At 58.8% G+C, this 18883-nt stretch overlaps 1 protein-coding gene across 1 annotated transcript in view; it reads right to left on the bottom strand.

Moving 5' to 3' along the window:
• Window positions 1-18883, bottom strand: part of OBSCN (obscurin, cytoskeletal calmodulin and titin-interacting RhoGEF) — a 192372-nt gene that overhangs the window by 59598 nt on the left and 113891 nt on the right. Inside the window, exons 43-59 of the mRNA XM_075542891.1 lie at window positions 16945-17208; window positions 16324-16587; window positions 14434-14697; window positions 13782-14045; window positions 13130-13393; window positions 12476-12739; window positions 11717-11980; window positions 11061-11324; window positions 10406-10669; window positions 9754-10017; window positions 9098-9361; window positions 8133-8399; window positions 7686-7952; window positions 7334-7606; window positions 6539-6811; window positions 5902-6098; window positions 5546-5621 (exon numbers count right to left, since the gene is read on the bottom strand). Of these exons, the coding sequence (XP_075399006.1) occupies window positions 5546-5621; window positions 5902-6098; window positions 6539-6811; window positions 7334-7606; window positions 7686-7952; window positions 8133-8399; window positions 9098-9361; window positions 9754-10017; window positions 10406-10669; window positions 11061-11324; window positions 11717-11980; window positions 12476-12739; window positions 13130-13393; window positions 13782-14045; window positions 14434-14697; window positions 16324-16587; window positions 16945-17208 (4257 nt within the window). The remainder of the gene's footprint in view (window positions 1-5545; window positions 5622-5901; window positions 6099-6538; window positions 6812-7333; window positions 7607-7685; window positions 7953-8132; window positions 8400-9097; window positions 9362-9753; window positions 10018-10405; window positions 10670-11060; window positions 11325-11716; window positions 11981-12475; window positions 12740-13129; window positions 13394-13781; window positions 14046-14433; window positions 14698-16323; window positions 16588-16944; window positions 17209-18883) is intronic.

The raw sequence follows: 18883 nt of genomic DNA, 5'->3' as shown, positions 1-18883 counted from the left end.
ACTTCTAATCAAGGGGCCACAGCCCTCAGAGCACTTGACCAAAGCCCTCAGCACCCCTAAGGCTGGGTGCTTCTGCCAGGGCCCAGATACCCCTTGCCCATCACCCTGCCTGCAGCTTACCCCCCTCCTACCCACTGTAATTACACCATCGTCATGGAAGCTATGAAATGCTGCAGGCCAGACCGTCATAGAGGACATGGCTGTCCTCCACAGGGAGAAGGGGCAAGCCTGAGCGGTGAGGTGACCCCCCTGTCCTCAAGTCAATCCCCACTGACAGTGATCCCATCCAGGGTTTCAGAGGCTATCGGTCTTCATGGGGGCAGACAGCCTCCTGTTTCTTCTGTCGAGCAGCTGGTGTGTTTGAACCACTAATCTTGCTGTTAGCAGCCCGGTGCCTAAGGGCCATGTGGATGGGGGTGAACTCAGACCTCCCTCGGGCCCGGTGTTAGTGTGGCTTGTTTCAATAGAGCCCAGGGTTGACAGAGCCACCGCTGACGCCCACCCCACCATCCCCACTGGGTCTTCAGGCAGCTCTTATCACTTCTCTGCTCAAGACCACCAGCAATGAACGCCCCACCTCTCACGAGGACCGCAAGCCCAGCTCCTTGGGTGGCCACAGCCCCGGCTGCAGGCCCCTTGCTCTGTCCACAAGCAAGTGCTCACAGTTCACTGGCCCTGGTTTAGTCCCTCCGCACGGCATCTCCCCAATGTGTCATGGCGCTCACTGCCCTCCGTCCCCTGCTCAGATACCACCTTGTCGAGTGGGCCCTGCCTGTCTGTCCTATCAAATGGCAGGCCCATCCACCTCGGGTCCCTGGAAGTCAGCCAGCAGCCTGGCTCTAGCTGCCCCTGGCTCACTCCAGCTCTCTCACCGGGACGGCTTCGGGCTTCTGCCAGTGGGACATGAACTCGGCAAAAGGAAGCCTACCCCAGGGGCTGGTATTCACAGCCCCATCTGCCCACCCGCCACAGTACCAACACTGGGCTGCAGATGGGCATGATGCCGGCCTGTCCGGAAAGGGGCAGTGCTTGAGTCCAGGATGGCAGAGGTCAGTCACTGTCCTCTGCTCTGGGGAGCGGCCCACCGCCCCAGGCTGCTCCATCTACCCTCCTCCTGGAGCTCCTGTCCGCCACTGTGGATCACTGGGGGCAGCTCTGTCCCTGGGCAGTCCTTCCCCACCCCCGTCCTAGAGGTTGGCTGGTAGAGGAAAGCAGGGGACTGGGAGGGGCAGGGAAGGTCCTGGTGCAGCCAAAGCGAAAGCCACCTGCTAGGATTGTGTCCATAGCCCTGTCGCCATTTGTGTTCGACTTATCACCTGACTTTGCTCCCCACTGGACTGGAAGCCGCACTGCCGGGTCGTGGCTGCTGCCTCCTGCCATCCCCCCATCCTGGCACAGCCTGAGCCTCACTGTGGCTATGGCCGGGCCCTGGCTGCCGGCTGGGCGGCCTCACCTTGCACTTGCAGCAGGGCCACCACGCGGGTGCCCGCGGCCTCACAGGCATAGATGCCGCTGTCGCAGGGCAAGGCCGGCCTGAGGGTCAGCCTGGCCACGTTCCAGTCCTGCTCTATGATGACCCGGCGCCCGTCGGCACGAACCTCCTGCTCATCCCTCTTCCACGTGGCCTGCACAGGCCGGGAGTACTGGCAGAGGAGCTCGGCCGTGCCGTCCTCCTCCACCACCAGGTCCTGCATGGCACTGACCACTTCCACCGTGGGATCTGTCGGCCGATACCCCAGGGACACGCATTAGGCACACCAGCATGACCACACTCCCTGCTGCTGCTGCTGCTGCTGCTGCTACTGAGCATCAGAGGCAAGCTCGGGCGGGCGGGCGGCAAGCTGGGAGTGAGCTGCAGGAGTGAAGGCGGGGGCAGAGTGCTCGTTCCAGAGGACCCTCCCTGCCTGTGCACCTGGCTGTGGGGTCCCACAGGCCCCACGTGGTCCCTGCATCCTTGGCAGACCGCACTGTCAAGTGGGTCTCTGTCCCTCGGCTCCATCTCTCCCAGTGCAGGCCTGTTCCCATCCCTCTGCAAGGGACACAGCACCCCCTCCAAGAAGCCCTGGGCACGTGACACCCCCCCCCTCGGCCTCTCAGCCAAGGCCCTGGACCTCCCAGCATCCTCCTCTGTCCCCCTGCGGCCGAGTGTCCCTGGACACGTCTGACACCCTTCACCCCCCCTTGTTGAAAGTCCACTCAAGCTTGGCAGTCCAGCCTGCTCACAGAGGGGGTGCACTGTCTTCCAACTCGTACACAAATATTAAATGCCAAGCAAGGCAGAGGACATTGTGGCTCCCCATCCCTGCCCAGCATGGGGACAGCCCTCTCAGCCCCCGTCTCTGGCTCAGCAGGGAGGAGGGCACCTCTAGCCCCCAGCATGATCTTTGGGTATCTGTGCACCAGGCAAAGCAGGAGACCAGGACACATCTACTGCGGGTGGAGGCTGATGGGCCCTCCATGTCGGCCAGTCTTTATCACTCCGGTGGGGACTCGGAGGCCCTGGGAGAGTGGATTTACTGGGGGAGCCCAGGAGGTGGCTGCTCCCATCCTCCAGGGTGTCCAAGTGGGGCAGGGGCTTCATGGCAGGGGCACGCCAAGACCCACTCCGCAGACTGGTGGGCACTGTCTGGGCCCTTCTGGACAAGTGGGGCACCTCTTCTCTGAACCTTCTGTTCTCACAGCTGCCCCCACAATAATGATGTGCTGTGAGGGCCAGCCTCTTTCTGACCCGGATCCTTCCCCCCCACCCCCCTCTGGAGCCTATAGGACGGGCGAGCATGCAGGGCAGGGGCAGAAGCGCCAGCATGGTGGTGGGGCAGCCCACCGGCCAATACCTTTGATCAACAACTTGGCCGTGGAGACCAGGGGCCCTGCCCGGTAGGTGATGGTGCCCGAGTCGGCAACCCCCAGGCCCGAGAGTGTGAGGGAGTGGACGGTCCCATCAAGCACAGCGATGGCGCTCTGGGGGCCGTCCTGAAGCCGGGTCCCATCCAGCCACCAGCGGGCCTCTGGCCCACCAGCACGAGATACCTCACAGGAGAAGGTGGCCACCTCCCCCGCGAAGACATCCACGTTCTGCAAACCACGCACCAGGCGTAAAGCTGCCTCTGCGTGACAGGAGAAGAAGGGCCTGGGTGGGGCCACCCTGGGGTCTGCCTGGGATAGGGTCACGGGGGGGGGGGGGGCCCACCCGCCTGATGCAGGAAGGTCGCCGAGGGTTGAGATGTGGGTATCAGGCCACCACTGGGCTCCCCCTGAGCACAGATGGAGACATGGAGACTCCACTCCCCCTGACAGCCCAGAATCCATGCCAGTTCATGGCCTCCCCACCCCATGCTGACCCAGGTTCCAGAAGAGTTCTCAGCCCCAGGGCCGGAGGCTCCTCTGCTCTGCCCTCTCACTGGTCAGCTGTCCATGTCTCTGACTGTCTGACAAAGGAGCGTCTGCCTTTGAAAAGCAGGTGCCCTGCTCCTGCGGAGTCCCATGCTGAGAATGTCATTTCTCCAGGCGTTCCACAAGGCTTTCAGCTCTGAGACACACTCATCCTAATGCACTCTGTCGTGCCCAGGGCCTGGAGCACCAGAAGGTTCCTGGACTCCACACACAGCCTCGGCCTGCCCCAGGCACCCCCCCTCGCACCCTGTGCTCCTCTCCATATGCCGCTGGGGCTGCCAAAGCAGGGGCGGGGGTGGGGGTGGAAGTTGAACACACTCCAGGACACAATTGCTCTCAGAGCTAAGCTCCTATCCACCACGAATGGGAGAAGGAACGATTGGGGTTGATCTGGGAGAGCCAAAGGCTGTTTCTAATACCTGTTGCTTGGGGCTGGGGACTGGAGAGTTGGGGGCGGGGGCCTCCCCGCCCCTGCCTCCCACACAGAGTGGAGGGCCTGTGCACTACTCTCTCCTGGCCCCAGAACCCTTGACCTATCTAAGCCGTGCCATGACATACTGGGGACCCCTTACAAAGAGACAGAAACTGGCCCATGGTGGACAAAGTCCAATTCCTCTACCCACCACCTTCCATAGCCCCTGTCCCTCCTGTCCCTGCGTGGAATGAGAAAGGGTGCCCCTAGGGGGAGAGACCCTCCAGAGATGATAGGCAGGGTTCAGGCAGGGCAGCAACTTGAAGAGCCGCCTGCATTCCCGCCGGCTGCTCCGGGAGCCCCAACACCCTCTGCCCCCATTCTTCCTGGCGGGCCACAACCCCAAACAAACTCCTAAGCGCTTGCCTGACCACCTCCTGCCCTGCCTGCTCTGCCCAGTCTCACCCAGCACAGGCTCCATACTTGCCTGTCACATGACCCACGAAGACACCAGCTCAAACACACTCTGCCCAGGCCCCTCCCACTGAAACCTAAACTGGGCAGTGTGGGTCAATGCCAGGGACTATGTGTTTAAACTCTTCCAGGCTGGGGACACCTGGCCTAAAGTGGAGCTTAGTCACAGTCTTCAGCTAGACCTACAATTGTCCCACAAAGCCACTCTCTATTGCTGCCCATCCCACTAAATTCATCAGACCCTTCCTGATTCCTGTTCTGAACACTCGGGATATCTTCTTCCATCTCTCAACTGCAAGGCACTGGAATTTTGAAGATCTGCCCAACCCTGTGAGCCACATTGTTCAGCCCCTGAAGATTCCGAGGGCAACGGGGACATCAGAACAACTTGGTCTCCATGTCCAATTCCAGCAGCAGACTCAAGGCTCCCTGAGGGTATACCCGCATCCAGCCCATCTCAAGGTCTGGGCTTTGGTTGGTCAAGAGGAGGAAATTAGGGTGTTTTTTCAGTGGATGGAGGAACCCATGGTGAATGGGTGGATGAGCAGGCAGACAGAAGGATGGTGAACAACAGATGGTGCTGCTGGTGGGTGGCATGTGGATAGATGGTAGGTGGATGATAAATGGGTGGGTGGACAGATAGATGGTTGAAAGATGGCTAACTGTAGATAGATAAGCAATAATAGATAAATCAATAGATGGATGATAAGTGATCAGTGGAGGATGGCGATGGATGGATGGATGATTTAGGTAGATGGATGAGAATGAATAAATAGGTGAACAGAGTGATGATGGATAGACATGGACTGGCTTGGAAACCAGGAGTAAGACAGCAGGGAAATGGCTGAACAGCTGTGAGGGCAAAATATAACCCCAATTGAAAGAAAGGTCCTTAGAACCCGGATTAAAGGCCTGGCGCATATGCACGGTGAATGAATGAGTACACCTGTCATCACAGGTAGCCCGTTGGATGAGCACCATGAGAAGGGCGTGGGTGTGCATTCACATGACATGGGTGTGCATGTGCCTGTAGAGTGTCCCTGAGAGAGCTAGGTGGAGGGCTAATGTCATCAGGAGCCCACCCCAGTGGCCTGGTCTGGCTGTGGCTTGGGTGGGCAGGCCCCAAGGCAAAGTCACTGGTGAAAATCACTGCTGTTTTTTTCGCTGCACTTGCCCCGAACTGCCAACGGGAACTTCTCCTCTGGGGGAGGTGTTCCAGTGGGTGCTTGGGAGGGGTGGGGCCAGGCCTGGGAGAGGGCTGCTCACCTGTGACCTTCAGTTGGGCTTCGGAGCTGCATGAGCCCACCTGGAAACTGATCGTGCCAGCATCCTCGAGAGTTACCTGGGGACATGGAGATGGAGATGCTGAGCCCCAGCCGGCCCATCCTACCCAGGGGGCCCTGAGCCTCACCACGGGGCCAACCCACCTCTGCTCACCCACCCAGGCAGTGGCTCGGGAATGTTTCCATCAGCCCCTCTAGAAGGGGCATTTCTGAGAAGGGTGGAGGCCCCTCCTCATGAAGGGAGAACCCTCCCCCTGGGACAGGTAGCCCCCTCACAAGAGCAGTGTTGTGAGGCCCCTATGAGTGTTTGGGTGGGTGGGGGATTCCTGGTGAGCCCACCTTGTGCAAGGTGAGTGTATGAAGCACGCCGTCCTGCACTGTGATGTCATTCATCTCGTTGACCTGCAGAGGCACCCCGCCCAGAGCCCAGCGGGCCTCCTGTCCAGGGGCCCTGGACAGCCGGCACCAAAAGCGGGCGTCGTGGCCCTCGCTGAGCTGCACGTCCTTCAGAGGCTCCAGGATGGCCACCTCAGGAGCTGGGCAGATGAGATAAGGGCAGGGCTCGGGTCTGGGGGTGCCACCCCACAAGCACAGCTCTTTTCCCACAGGTTCTCCCCACTCCCCCACCCCCACCCCCGCTTCAAGGCCTGAAGAGGTAACCCACTCTGCTCCTCCTGGCCAAGGCAGCAGCCTGGGCTCTGACCTGAAGAGGGGACAGAGATGGCCGCGGACGGTCTGGTCTGAGCTTCTGGGACGCCCACCACCCGCTACTACCATAACCCACAGGCCCGAAGCCCCACTTTGCACGCTGACATCCAGCAACACCCAAGATGGCCCATCTGTGAGCCTCTCTCTCCTGATTCCAAACCCAAGAAAGAGGATCCTTGGTTATCTATTTCTGGCCCGCCTGCCCTCACCCACCCCTGGGCCTGAGCAGAGAGAGAGAGGCCCTACAGTCCGGCCCTGGCCCCACTACCTCGGACAGTGAGCTGGGCGGAGGAGGTGCAGAGGCCCACGTGGAAGGAGACGGTACCCGCGTCCTCGGGTGTGACGCCCTTCAGCCGCAGTGTGTGGGTGCAGCTGCCTCGTGTGCCCACCTCGGTCACTTCATTGCTCTGCAGAGGCAGGCCCTGCAGCCGCCACTCCACGCCCGTGGCCCCCGGCCGGGACACCTCACAGCAGAACTCCACGTCCTCATCAGCCTGCACCTCGGCATCTACCAGGCCCCGCACAATGGTGACCTCGGGCTCTGGGGGCAGCGAGAGGAGCGTGTTGGCCAGCTGTAGCTGGCCCTGCTCTCCTGGCCGTCCCGTGCTCTCCTCCCACCTCCGAGTCAGCCTCCATAGCGCTGGTTGCTGAGATCAAAGGCCATCCCGTCTGTGGTTGCCCTCCTCCTGGGCGGGCAGGGACTGGCCAGGGCTCCTCTGTCCACAGGAGCTGGGTGAAGGGGACTCTCCCTGCCTGCAGGCAGCCCCGCCCTGGACAGCCAGCCTCCCAGGGAGCTCAGAGTTTCCAGAGAGAAGCACGAAGGGCTGCTTGCCAGGTGCTCCAGGGCTTTGGGCCTCCATGGCACCACTGCTGACGCCCTCCTCCTGGGACATCCATGCGGGTGGGGGGGGGGCACAGAGGGGTACCGAGCGCACACACCCAGCCAACCCCGGGAACACCTGCGACCACATCCTAGCTAGAGAAGTGCTTCGGGCAGGCCAGGTGTGTCCCTGAGAGAGCTGTCAGAGTGTGGTGTGATGGGGTGCTTCAGGAAGACCCTCACCTTTGACCTTAAGGGAGGCAGAAGTTCGCTGGCCGCCCACCAAGCAGGCGTACTCGCCCGTGTCCTTGGCCTCCAGTCCATGGATCAGCAGCTCACAGGTGGCTCCCTGGCGCCGCATCTCGTATTTGGGGCCCCCACGCAGCTCTGCGCCCTCCTTGAGCCACTGCACGGGGGCCCCTGGCTCATCCTTGCTCAGCTGGCAGGACAGCCGGGCTACGCCCCCCACCTCCTGCTCTGCGCTCTGCAGCTGGGCCTTGAACTGGGGCCTGGGGACTGAGGAGTCGACAAGGGGTGTCAGCAACGGCCTGCTGTCAAGCCCGCGGAGCGGCCAGGCAGGCGGGTCGGGGCTCACCGCGGATGGACAGGCTGGCCGTGCTCTGCCGCTGGCCTGCATCGCACGTGTAGACCCCACCGTCCTCCTGCTCGGCGCCGCACACCCGCAGCTCCACGGCCGCGCCGTCCTGCACCATCTGGTACTTGGCGCAGGGGAAGAGCTGCAGGGAGCCCTTGCGCCACTCCACAGCGGCTCCCGGTCGGCTCAGCTCGCAGCGCAGCCTGGCGGTCGCACCCTCGTCCACCTCCTGGGGCTGCAGCTCCCGAAGAAACGACACAGGCGCAGCTGCACCGGGGACAGGGAGGGTGAGGGCTGGCGCGGGCTCCCCAGAACACACGTGGCCACCCGTCTCAAGGACTGGTGACTTCCACTGCAAGCAAGCAGCCCCCTGGGCAGTGGCGGGACCCCCCCGCAGGAACTGGGGGCTCGCAACTGCCACCGGCAGGTCTGGGAGACCGCGCCCACCTGTGACTGTGAGCGTGGCGCTGGTGCTCCGGGAGCCACAGGTGCAGCTATACTCCCCGGCATCCTCGCGGTGCAGGTCCCGCAGCAGCAGCTCTGCCACTGGGCCCTGCTGCCTCAGTTCCAGCCGCCCGCCGGCCTGCAGCTCCAGCCCACCCTTGCTCCAGAACACCTGGCTGCCCGGCTCCGACAGCTCACAGCAGAAGCGGGCTGCCGAGCCTTCCTCAGCATGCAGACTCTGCAGGGGCCTTCGGAACACCGCCTCGGGGGCTGCAAAGTCGGCCAGGGCAGAGGGGAGACCAAAGGTCAACACCAAGGACATCGCCTCCCTGGTCCAGCAGCAAGCCCAGCCAAGAAGGGGCGGGACAGGGGCTGTCCCGGGTTCCCTCAACTTGCATCGCCCACCACCCTCGTCCCTGAACCATCGTGTGGCGACGCAGGGGAAGGAGGTTAGGGTGCCGGTTTGCTCGAGAGTGAAAGAGCATGGAAGGGACGTGCTAAATCTAACTCAGGCTCCCAAACTCCCAAAAAAGGCTGCGGATCGACCCCAAGGACACGTCTCCTCAGCCCCTCCAGGGCAGGGATGAGTCCTCAGAATCCCCAAGGCAGGGCTCTGTTCCATGCACGGCACCTAGGGAAAAGCTGCTTCCACTGAGACCACCAGAGAACTCAGCCGTGTGGTTTCCAGACTCCAGGAAGGAGCGCAAAGCTGAGTAAAAGGGCAACTGAGGACTGGGTGCAAACGGCAGGCATGAAGGAGGGGTGCAGGCAGACTAGGAGAGATAACAGTGGGAATGGAATACAGAGGGTGTCAAGCACCCATTAAGACATGGCTGTTACCTCTTCTGACAGGCAGGACAGAGACAAACATGAAGGACAGATAGAACAGGAGGATACAGACGTGAGTGATGTGGAAACACAAGGATGCACATCACAGCACTGATGCAGGTGATAACACACATCTTTACCCTTCACGGTGAGGGTGGCCGATGTCCTCTCCTGCCCGCACACACACCAATACTCCCCAGCATCTGCCACGGACAGGCCACGGATCTCCAGCTCACACACAGCCCCATCCTGCCTCAGGCTGTATTTGTCCCCAGCGCTGAGGGCTTCAGAGCCCTTCTTCCACTGCACGGGGGCCATCTTGTTCAGCTCACAATGCAATGTGGCCGTGGCCCCTTCAGTGGCCTCCTCATGCTTCAAACCATATATGAATCTAGCTGGCAGGGCTGCAAGGACCAAATGGACACAGGGAACATCAGACTATCTGCAGGACTTTACACACAGGACACAGACACCCACTAAAACACACAGACTTCCAAGGGAGAAAAGCGATGGACACGCCAGGTAATGGACCAGCAGTGGTAGAAGTCAGTGGCCTCCAAGTGAACAGAGGACAAAGAGGAATAGGCAGGAACCTTAGGAAAGGGCACACCGTGACATCAACTGATCCAAGTGATCAAGGAACTGGGAGAACCCAATAGACCCCAGTCACATGGAGAACAGACATCCATGGAATCTCGTGGGAGATTGGACACACATGGAAGCAGAAGGTGGTGACATGGGACACCGTGGTGTAGACACCATGCCACCCATCCATCAGTCCACATGCAGTTTTTACCCTTCACAGTGAGTGTGGCTGATGTCCTCTCCTGCCCGCACACACACCAATATTCCCCAGCATCTGCCACGGACAGGCCACGGATCTCCAGCTCACACACAGTCCCATCCTGCCTCAGGCTGTATTTGTCCCCAGCGCTGAGGGCCTCAGAGCCCTTCTTCCACTGCACGGGGGCCATCTTGTTCAGCTCACACTGCAGTGTGGCTGTGGCCCCTTCTGTGGCCTCTTCACGCTTAAGACCGTGTATGAACCTAGGTGGCAGAGCTGTGAGGGCCGAACGTACATGGAGAACATCAGGCTGCCTGCAGCACACTGGACACAGGACACAGACACCCACTAAAACACAGACTCCAAAGGGAACAAAGCGATAGACACACCAAGTAATGGACCAACAGTGGTGGAAGCAAGTGGCCTCCAAGTGAACAGAGGACAAGGAGGAATAGACAGGAACCTTAGGAAAGGGCACACCGTGACATCAACTGATCCAAGGATCAAGGAACTGGGAGAACCCAAGAGACCCCGGTCAAATGGAAAACAGACATCCATGGAATCTCAGGGGCAATGGACACACATGGAAGCTGAAGGTGGCGACATGGGACATCATGGCACAGACAACATGCCACCCATCTACCAGTCCACATGCAGTTTTTACCCTTCACGGCGAGGGTGGCTGACGTCCTCTCCTGCCCGCACACACACCAATACTCCCCAGCATCTGCCACGGACAGGCCACGGATCTCCAGCTCACACACAGCCCCATCCTGCCTCAGGCTGTATTTGTCCCCAGCGCTGAGGGCTTCAGAGCCCTTCTTCCACTGCACAGGGGCCATCTTGCTCAGCTCACACTGCAGTGTGGCTGTGGCCCCTTCCGTGGCCTCTTCACGCTTAAGACAGTGTATGAATCTGGCTGGCAGGGCTGTGAGGGCCAAATGGACATGGAGAACATGAGGTTGTCTGCACAACACTGCACACAGGACACAAACACCCACTAAAACAAACAGGTTCCCCAGGGTCAATGTGACGAAGGAGCCACTAAGTGGACCAACAGTAGTGGAAGCAAGTGAGCACCAAGTGAACAGAGGACAAAGAGGAGTAGACAGGAACCTTAGGAAAAGGCACACCGTGACATCAACTGATCCAAGCGATCAAGGAACTGGGAGAACCCAATAGACCCCGGTCACATGGAGAACAGACATCCATGGAATTTCGTGGGTGAGTGGACACACATGGAAGCCGAAGGTGGTGACATGGGACATCGTGGTGTAGACACTATGCCACCCATCCACCAGCCCACATGCAGTTTTTACCCTTCACGGCGAGGGTGGCCGATGTCCTCTCCTGCCCGCAGACACACCAATACTCCCCAGCATCTGCCACGGACAGGCCACGGATCTCCAGCTCACACACAGTCCCATCCTGCCTCAGGCTGTATTTGTCCCCAGCGCTGAGGGCCTCAGAGTCCTTCTTCCACTGCACGGGGGCCACCTTGTTCAGTTCACACCGCAGTGTGGTTGTTGCCCCTTCTGTGGCCTCCTCACGCTTCAGACCGTGTATGAACCTAGGTGGCAGAGCTGCGAGGGCCGAACGTACATAGAGAACATCAGGCTGCCTGCAGCACACTGGACACAGGACACAGACACCCACTAAAACACACAGGATTCTCCAGGGTCAATGTGTCATTGAGCCACTGAGTTGTCAAATAAGGATCGAAGCAAATAAGCACCATGTAAATAGGTAACAAAGAGGTACAGACAGGAACCATAGGATAGGGAACATCGTGACATCAACTGATCCAAGTGATCAAGGAACTGGCAGAACCCAATAGACCCCCAGTCACATGGAGAAGAAACATCCATGGAATCTGATGGGAGATTGGACACACATGGAAGCAGAAGATGGTGACATAAGACATCATAGCGTAGACACCATGTCACACATCCACCAGTCCACATGCAGTTTTTACCCTTCACAGCGAGGGTGGCTGACGTCCTCTCCTGCCCGCACACACACCAATACTCCCCAGCATCTGCCACGGACAGGCCACAGATCTCCAGCTCACACACAGCCCCATCCTGCCTCAGGCTGTATTTGTCCCCAGCGCTGAGGGCTTCAGAGCCCTTCTTCCACTGCACAGGGGCCATCTTGTTCAGCTCACACCGCAGTGTGGCCGTGGCCCCTTCTATGGCCTCTTCACGCTTCAGACCGTGTATGAATCTGGCTGGAAGAGCTGTGAGGGCCAAACACACATGGAGGATATCAGGCTGCCTGCAGCACACTAGACACAGGACACAGACACCCACTAAAACACACAGTGTGACCATGGCCCTTTCCGTGGCCTCCTCATGCTTCAGACCTCACAGGAATCTGGCCGGCAGGGCTGGGATTTGGGATTTCAAGTGGGCACAGAATGTCAGGCGGACTGCAGGACTGTGTAAAAGGGTACAGACACTGTCAGAGAAACACGAAAATCCCCAAAGGCGCAAAGGGATGGCTAAGCGAAGACACGAACACGAGATGAGGAAAGAGAATGACCACATGGGAAACAGAGGACAGAGACACAGAGACTGCGCCCTAAAACACGCACATCCTGACCGAGGACCCGGTGAGTTGGCAAGCAGACAACCAGGGAGTCTGCGCACAGGTACAAGCTGAAGGCAGTGTGACACAGGAACCATGGAACAGAAACCACTCCATTGGTGCAAGCGGTCGCAAACATCTTTACCCTTCACTGTGAATGCAGCTGACGTCCTCTCCTGCCCGCACACACACCAATACTCCCCAGCATCTGCCACGGACAGGCCACGGATCTCCAGCTCACACACAGCCCCATCCTGCCTCAGGCTGTATTTGTCCCCAGCGCTGAGGGCCTCCGAGCCCTTCTTCCACTGCACGGGGGCCATCTTGTTCAGCTCACACCGCAGTGTGGCCGTGGCCCCTTCCACGGCCTCCTCTCTCTTCAGACCGTGTATGAATCTGGCTGGCAGAGCTGTGAGGGCCAAACAGATATGGAGAATATCAGACTTTCTACAGGACTTTAAACACAGGACACAGACACCCACTAAAACACACAGACTTCCAAGGGAGCAAAGCGATGGACATTCCAAGTAGTGGACCAACAGTGGTGGAAGCAAGTGACCTCCAAGTGAACAGGACAAAGAGGAATAGACAGGAACCTTAGGAAAGGGAACATGGTGACATCACGTGATCAAAGCGATCAAGGAACTGGGAGAAGCCAATAGGCCCCGGTCACCTGGAGAACAGACATCCATGGAATCTCGTGGGAGATTGGACACACATGGAAGCAGAAGGTGGTGACATGGGACACCGTGGTGTAGACACCATGCCACCCATCCATCAGTCCACATGCAGTTTTTACCCTTCACAATGAGTGTGGCTGATGTCCTCTCCTGCCCGCACACACACCAATACTCCCCAGCATCTGCCACGGACAGGCCACGGATCTCCAGCTCACACACAGTCCCATCCTGCCTCAGGCTGTATTTGTCCCCAGCGCTGAGGGCCTCAGAGCCCTTCTTCCACTGCACGGGGGCCATCTTGTTCAGCTCACACCGCAGTGTGGTTGTGGCCCCTTCCGTGGCCTCTTCACGCTTAAGACCATGTATGAATCTAGCTGGAAGAGCTGTGAGAGCCAAACGTACATGGAGAACATCAGGCTGCCTGCAGCACACTGGACACAGGACACAGACACCCACGAAAACACAGACTCCAAAGGGAGCAAAGCGATGGACATTTCACGTAGTGGACCAACAGTGGTGAAAGCAAGTGACCTCCAAGTAAACAGGACAAAGAGGAATAGACAGGAACCTTAGGAAAGGGCACACCGTGACATCAACTGATCCAAGTGATCAAGGAACTGGGAGAACCCAATAGACCCCAGTCACATGGAGAACAGACATCCATGGAATCTCGTGGGAGATTGGACACACATGGAAGCAGAAGGTGGTGACATGGGACACCGTTGTGTAGACACCATGCCACCCATCCATCAGTCCACATGCAGTTTTTACCCTTCACAGCGAGGGTGGCTGACGTCCTCTCCTGCCCGCACACACACCAATACTCCCCAGCATCTGCCACGGACAGGCCACGGATCTCCAGCTCACACACAGCCCCATCCTGCCTCAGGCTGTATTTGTCCCCAGCGCTGAGGGCCTCAGAGCCCTTCTTCCACTGCACGGGGGCCATCTTGTTCAGCTCACACCGCAGTGTGGTTGTGGCCCCTTCCGTGGCCTCTTCACGCTTAAGACAGTGTATGAATCTGGCTGGCAGGGCTGTGAGGGCCAAATGGACATGGACATGAGGTTGTCTGCACAACACTGCACACAGGACACAAACACCCACTAAAACAAACAGGTTCCCCAGGGTCAATGTGACGAAGGAGCCACTAAGAGGACCAACAGTAGTGGAAGCAAGTGAGCACCAAGTGAACAGAGGACAAAGAGGAGTAGACAGGAACCTTAGGAAAAGGCACACCGTGACATCAACTGATCCAAGCGATCAAGGAACTGGGAGAACCCAATAGACCCCAGTCACATGGAGAACAGACATCCATGGACTCTCGTGGGTGAGTGGACACACATGGAAGCCGAAGGTGGTGACATGGGACATCGTGGTGCAGACACTATGCCACCCATCCACCAGCCCACATGCAGTTTTTACCCTTCACGGCGAGGGTGGCCGATGTCCTCTCCTGCCCGCAGACACACCAATACTCCCCAGCATCTGCCAAGGACAGGCCACGGATCTCCAGCTCACACACAGTCCCATCCTGCCTCAGGCTGTATTTGTCCCCAGCGCTGAGGGCCTCAGAGCCCTTCTTCCACTGCACGGGGGCCATCTTGCTCAGCTCACACCGCAGTGTGGCCGTGGCCCCTTCCATGGCCTCCTCACGCTTCAGACCGTGTAAGAATCTGACTGGCAGGGCTGGGATAGTAAATAGACACACAGGACATCACATTGCCTGGAAGACTTTACTGCAGGACATAGACACCAACAAGGAAACCTTTAAATGCCCAAAAGAGCAATGGCATGGACAAGCAAACAAATGAACAAAGGGTGGAAAGCAAACGGTCATGTGGCAAACAGAGGACAAAGAGGGAAAGACATGAGCCCATGGCCATGGCCATGATGACCTCTAATAGTCCTGAGAACCCAGGAGGTAAAAAGCAGACGTCCCGTCCCAGTGGCCTTTGCACAGATGGAAGCAGAAAGTAGCACTATGAGTCACCAGAGGGGCAGATACCTCTCATTCCACTAATCCACACGGCCACACGTGGGTTTGATACCGCCCCCCCTCCCTCAAGGTCGGTGTTGTGAAGGTCCTCTCCTGCCCACACATTCACAAATCTTCTCTGGCGTCCCCACAGCTCTCTCATCCCCCACTGTGGCCCTGTCCTCACAGGCTGGGTCTATCCTGAGGGCCCAGGGCTCCCACAGTCTTGGGAGTCTTCCTCCACCGAACAGGCATCACCCTGCTCAGCTCAGACCAACAGTGTCTCTGACTGCCTGGGGGCTCAGATCTTGGAGAAACGCAGTGGGTAGAACTGGTGCACAGAAGCTTGGAATGTCCAGGAAGACAAACAAAAACAGACAACTGGAGTCACACGACTGAGGACAGATCAAACCGCATGTTGGTGTGTTCAACCTGTGAAGATGCAGAACAGCTGAGAGATGTGGATCCAAACCCTCCTCCCATCTTCTCAAAGGGTCTCCGTGTTCAGCCTTGGCCTTTAGTTACCAGGTGAGCCTTCCTAGCTCTATACCTTGAGCTCAAGCCAGGCCTCCTCCCCTTTGACAGCCAACGCACCCAACAACGCAATGGGCATCTGTCCCTCTGTGTCTTCACCTTCTGAAACCTGCCCTTCCCTCACAAATGTGCTTCCATTGCAGGTGGGGCACCCCTTAACCTGCACACGCCAGCCTCTGGTCACCTGCACTGCCTCCTTCCACCTACACAGGCCCCATCTTTGCCCCATGCCCCACATCCCTACCCTGCTCCTATTTGCTCCACTTGCTTTGACCCTGAAGGATCCATACCTGGCCACCAGCTACAGCCGGAGCCTCTGCTGCCCACATGCACAGTGGGGAGCGTGGCTCACAGCCGGCTCTGCCCTGCACTGTGGCCTCGACGGAGGTCAGGCGCCAAAGACCCATCCACCTGGCCACATCTGCCTCATCACTTTCCTGACCCTGTCCTCTCTCGTGGCCCCTTGTGCTCTCACACGTGGCCCTCTAGGCCCGGCCACATTCTAACATCCCGCAGGCACTCGGGACCCTGGGCTTGTCTGGAACTCCCCCATCTGCTGCCTCTCTCTCGGCGTCCCTGATTTTCAGGTACTCCGTCTCCCGTGAGCATTGGTGCCCCTTTTATCAGTATGCCCAGGGTTGGCACAGAGCCGAGCCCCCATGCTTATCAATATGACCTGTGAGGTGGGTCAGACAGATGAGAGCGCTGGCGCTGACGAGCTGACGGGAAGAGACAGGGGAGACACGTTCAGGTGCGGCAGGCTCGAGGAAAGTGGTCCCCGTGAGGCCACAGGAAGTCTTTACCCGTCACGGTCAGCACGGCCGAGGTCCTCTCCTGCCCGCACACGCAGGCGTACTCCCCCGTGTCAGTCACGGCCAGGCCGCGGATCTCCAGCTCGCACGTGGTCCCCTCCTGCTTGAGGCTGTGTCTGTGCCCAGCACTGAGGGTCGCAGGGCCCTTGCTCCACTGCACGGAGGCCACCTTGCTTAGCTCACACCGCAGTGTGGCCGTGGCCCCTTCCTCGGCCTGCTCACTCTTCAGACCGTGTGTGAACCGGGCTGGCAGGGCTGCGAGGGACACGGAGAGCAGCAGGCTGTCTGCAGGCCTTCGCGTGCACGCCAGACACACAGAGAACCCGCCAAACCCTCAGAGGAGCAAAGGGACAGACCAGCAAACAAAGGGACGGGTGACAAGGGAAACATGGTCGTGGAAGGAGCACGCGAACTCAGTAGGAAAGCCACGGGCTTCATGGATATAAACACCGTGCCCTCTCTTGGCAAAAGGGCTGTGGGAACCCAGGCCAGCGATGGCTGATACCCAGGGAGTCCCCCAGGGACCAAGGCACAGAGGGACGCAGGTGTGACAGAGGACACAGTGGTAGAGAGCCCATGCCGCGGATCCTTGTGGCCACATGCAGTCTTTACCGTTCACGGTCAGCACGGCTGCAGTCCTCTCCTGCCCGCACACGCACACGTACTCCCCAGCATCGGTCACGGCCAGGCCGCGGATCTCCAGCTCGCACCGCGCCCCGTCCTGCCTCAGGCTGTATCTGTCCCCGGCGCATAGGGTCTGGGCACCCTTCTTCCACTGCACGGGCGCCACCTTGCTCAGCTCACACTGAAGAGTGGCCGTGGTCCCTTCGGTGGCTTGCTCACCCTTCAGGCCTTGTATGAATCTGGCTGGCAGGGCTGAGAGGGCCGGACAAACATGGGGAACTTCAGACTGTCTGCAGGACTTGGGGTACAAGACACAGGCACGCATACGGAAACACATGTACCATGGAGAGAGCAAAAAATTAAAACAGACGCAGGACACGGGGGTGGAGGGTGGGGGTGGGGAGCCATGTGGATGGAGGAGCATGTGAAAGGGCCCGGCCACTCTGAGAGACGTCAGTGAAAGAGACGGAGGAGCCAGGAAGTCTTGCTGGGACACCAGACACAGGGGTTGGACAGTGAACCAGAGGGGAGAAGAGATCTCTTGCATGGCGCTCCACACATGGCCCCTCCGCCTCAGGCTGAGTTCATCTTCCAGAGGGTCTCGGACCCTCCCCTCCCTCCACAGGCCTTGCTCAGTTCACACCCCACTGTAGCCACAGTCCCTCAGTGGCACCCAGGGTGCTTGGTTGCCCTGGGATCCTAACCAGCACAGGTGGTGGCAGAACAGGAAAGGGCTCCTACGACATCCACTCTCATGGCTCCAGCTTCAACTTTGCTGCTCCCCAGAGGCTAGAGACACCCCAGACAGACCCCAGCCGGAGGAGAGGTGGGGCCCGCCTGCCTGTCCTCCGTCACGGAGCCTTGGAGCTGAGTGGCAGCTCAGGACATCTTTGTCCAACAGGCAGGTGAGGCCTGGGCATCTCCTCTCCTGCAATCCTGCGGAGGTCACAGTCTCCGTGCTGCGGCATGGCAAACCGTCACAAGGTGGATGGCTTTCAGGGCGAGACTTTATTGTCTCTTCCTCCGGGAGGCTCGGCGTTTGAGATCAAGGCGTTGACAGGTCATGCTCTCTTGCTGTGGACTGTGGGCGAGAGTTCTCTGCATATGTGCCGTAGGCCCGGGCATTTCTCGGTGTTCCACGGCTGGTAGCTAGAGCAGCACGTACTTGTGGATCAGTCATCCTTCCATGTGTGACGCTCCTTCCACGGCTGCTCTCCTCTGCTTTCGTTTTTCTCATTTGTTTGTTTTAAGATTATTTTAATGGGGACTCTTACAGCTCTTATCACAATCCATCCATCCATCCATTGTGTCAAGCACATTGGTACATCTGTTGCCATCATCATTCTCAAAACATTTGCTTTCGACTTGAGCCCTTGGTGTCAGCTCCTCGCTTTCCCCCTCCCCCACCTTGTGACCCCTCGAGAGATTATAAATGGCTATTATTTTCATATCTCACACCACGGTTTGCTCTTCTCGTTTAGAAGAAGGGATGAGGACAAGGACCCGCACGGCCTGGAAAGACTTCTGGAACTTAATGGACAACATCGGCAAAGAAAAATCCCATTTCCCCAAGCCGAGTTGAAGTCACTGGTTGTGCATTCAATGCACTCCCTGCTGTTGGGAGCTGTCTCGTCGGTTCTGACTCGCAGCAGCGTGTGCGCAGCGGAGCTCGAAGTCGCCCGCTCCTGCACCGTCCTCCCCGGTGGCTGTTCCGTGGGAGCTCCTTCTTCCACCCATGGCTCAATCTGTTCCACCGAGGGCCTTCCTCCTCTGACCTGCCTTTCCACTCCACCCAGTGTGAGGTCCTCTCCGGAGGACATTTCCAGAGTATGAAGTCTGACAGTGCTCACTTCTGGCTGCACTTCTTGTGGACACTGACCACTATGGAGGCCTCCGCCCCACCTGAGGAGATGCCCTGTTTCCCAGT

The sequence above is a fragment of the Tenrec ecaudatus genome, chromosome 2, assembly GCF_050624435.1.
Source record: "Tenrec ecaudatus isolate mTenEca1 chromosome 2, mTenEca1.hap1, whole genome shotgun sequence".
NCBI classification, from domain to species: domain Eukaryota; kingdom Metazoa; phylum Chordata; class Mammalia; order Afrosoricida; family Tenrecidae; genus Tenrec; species Tenrec ecaudatus.
This window is presented reverse-complemented; position numbering and strand designations above follow the sequence as displayed.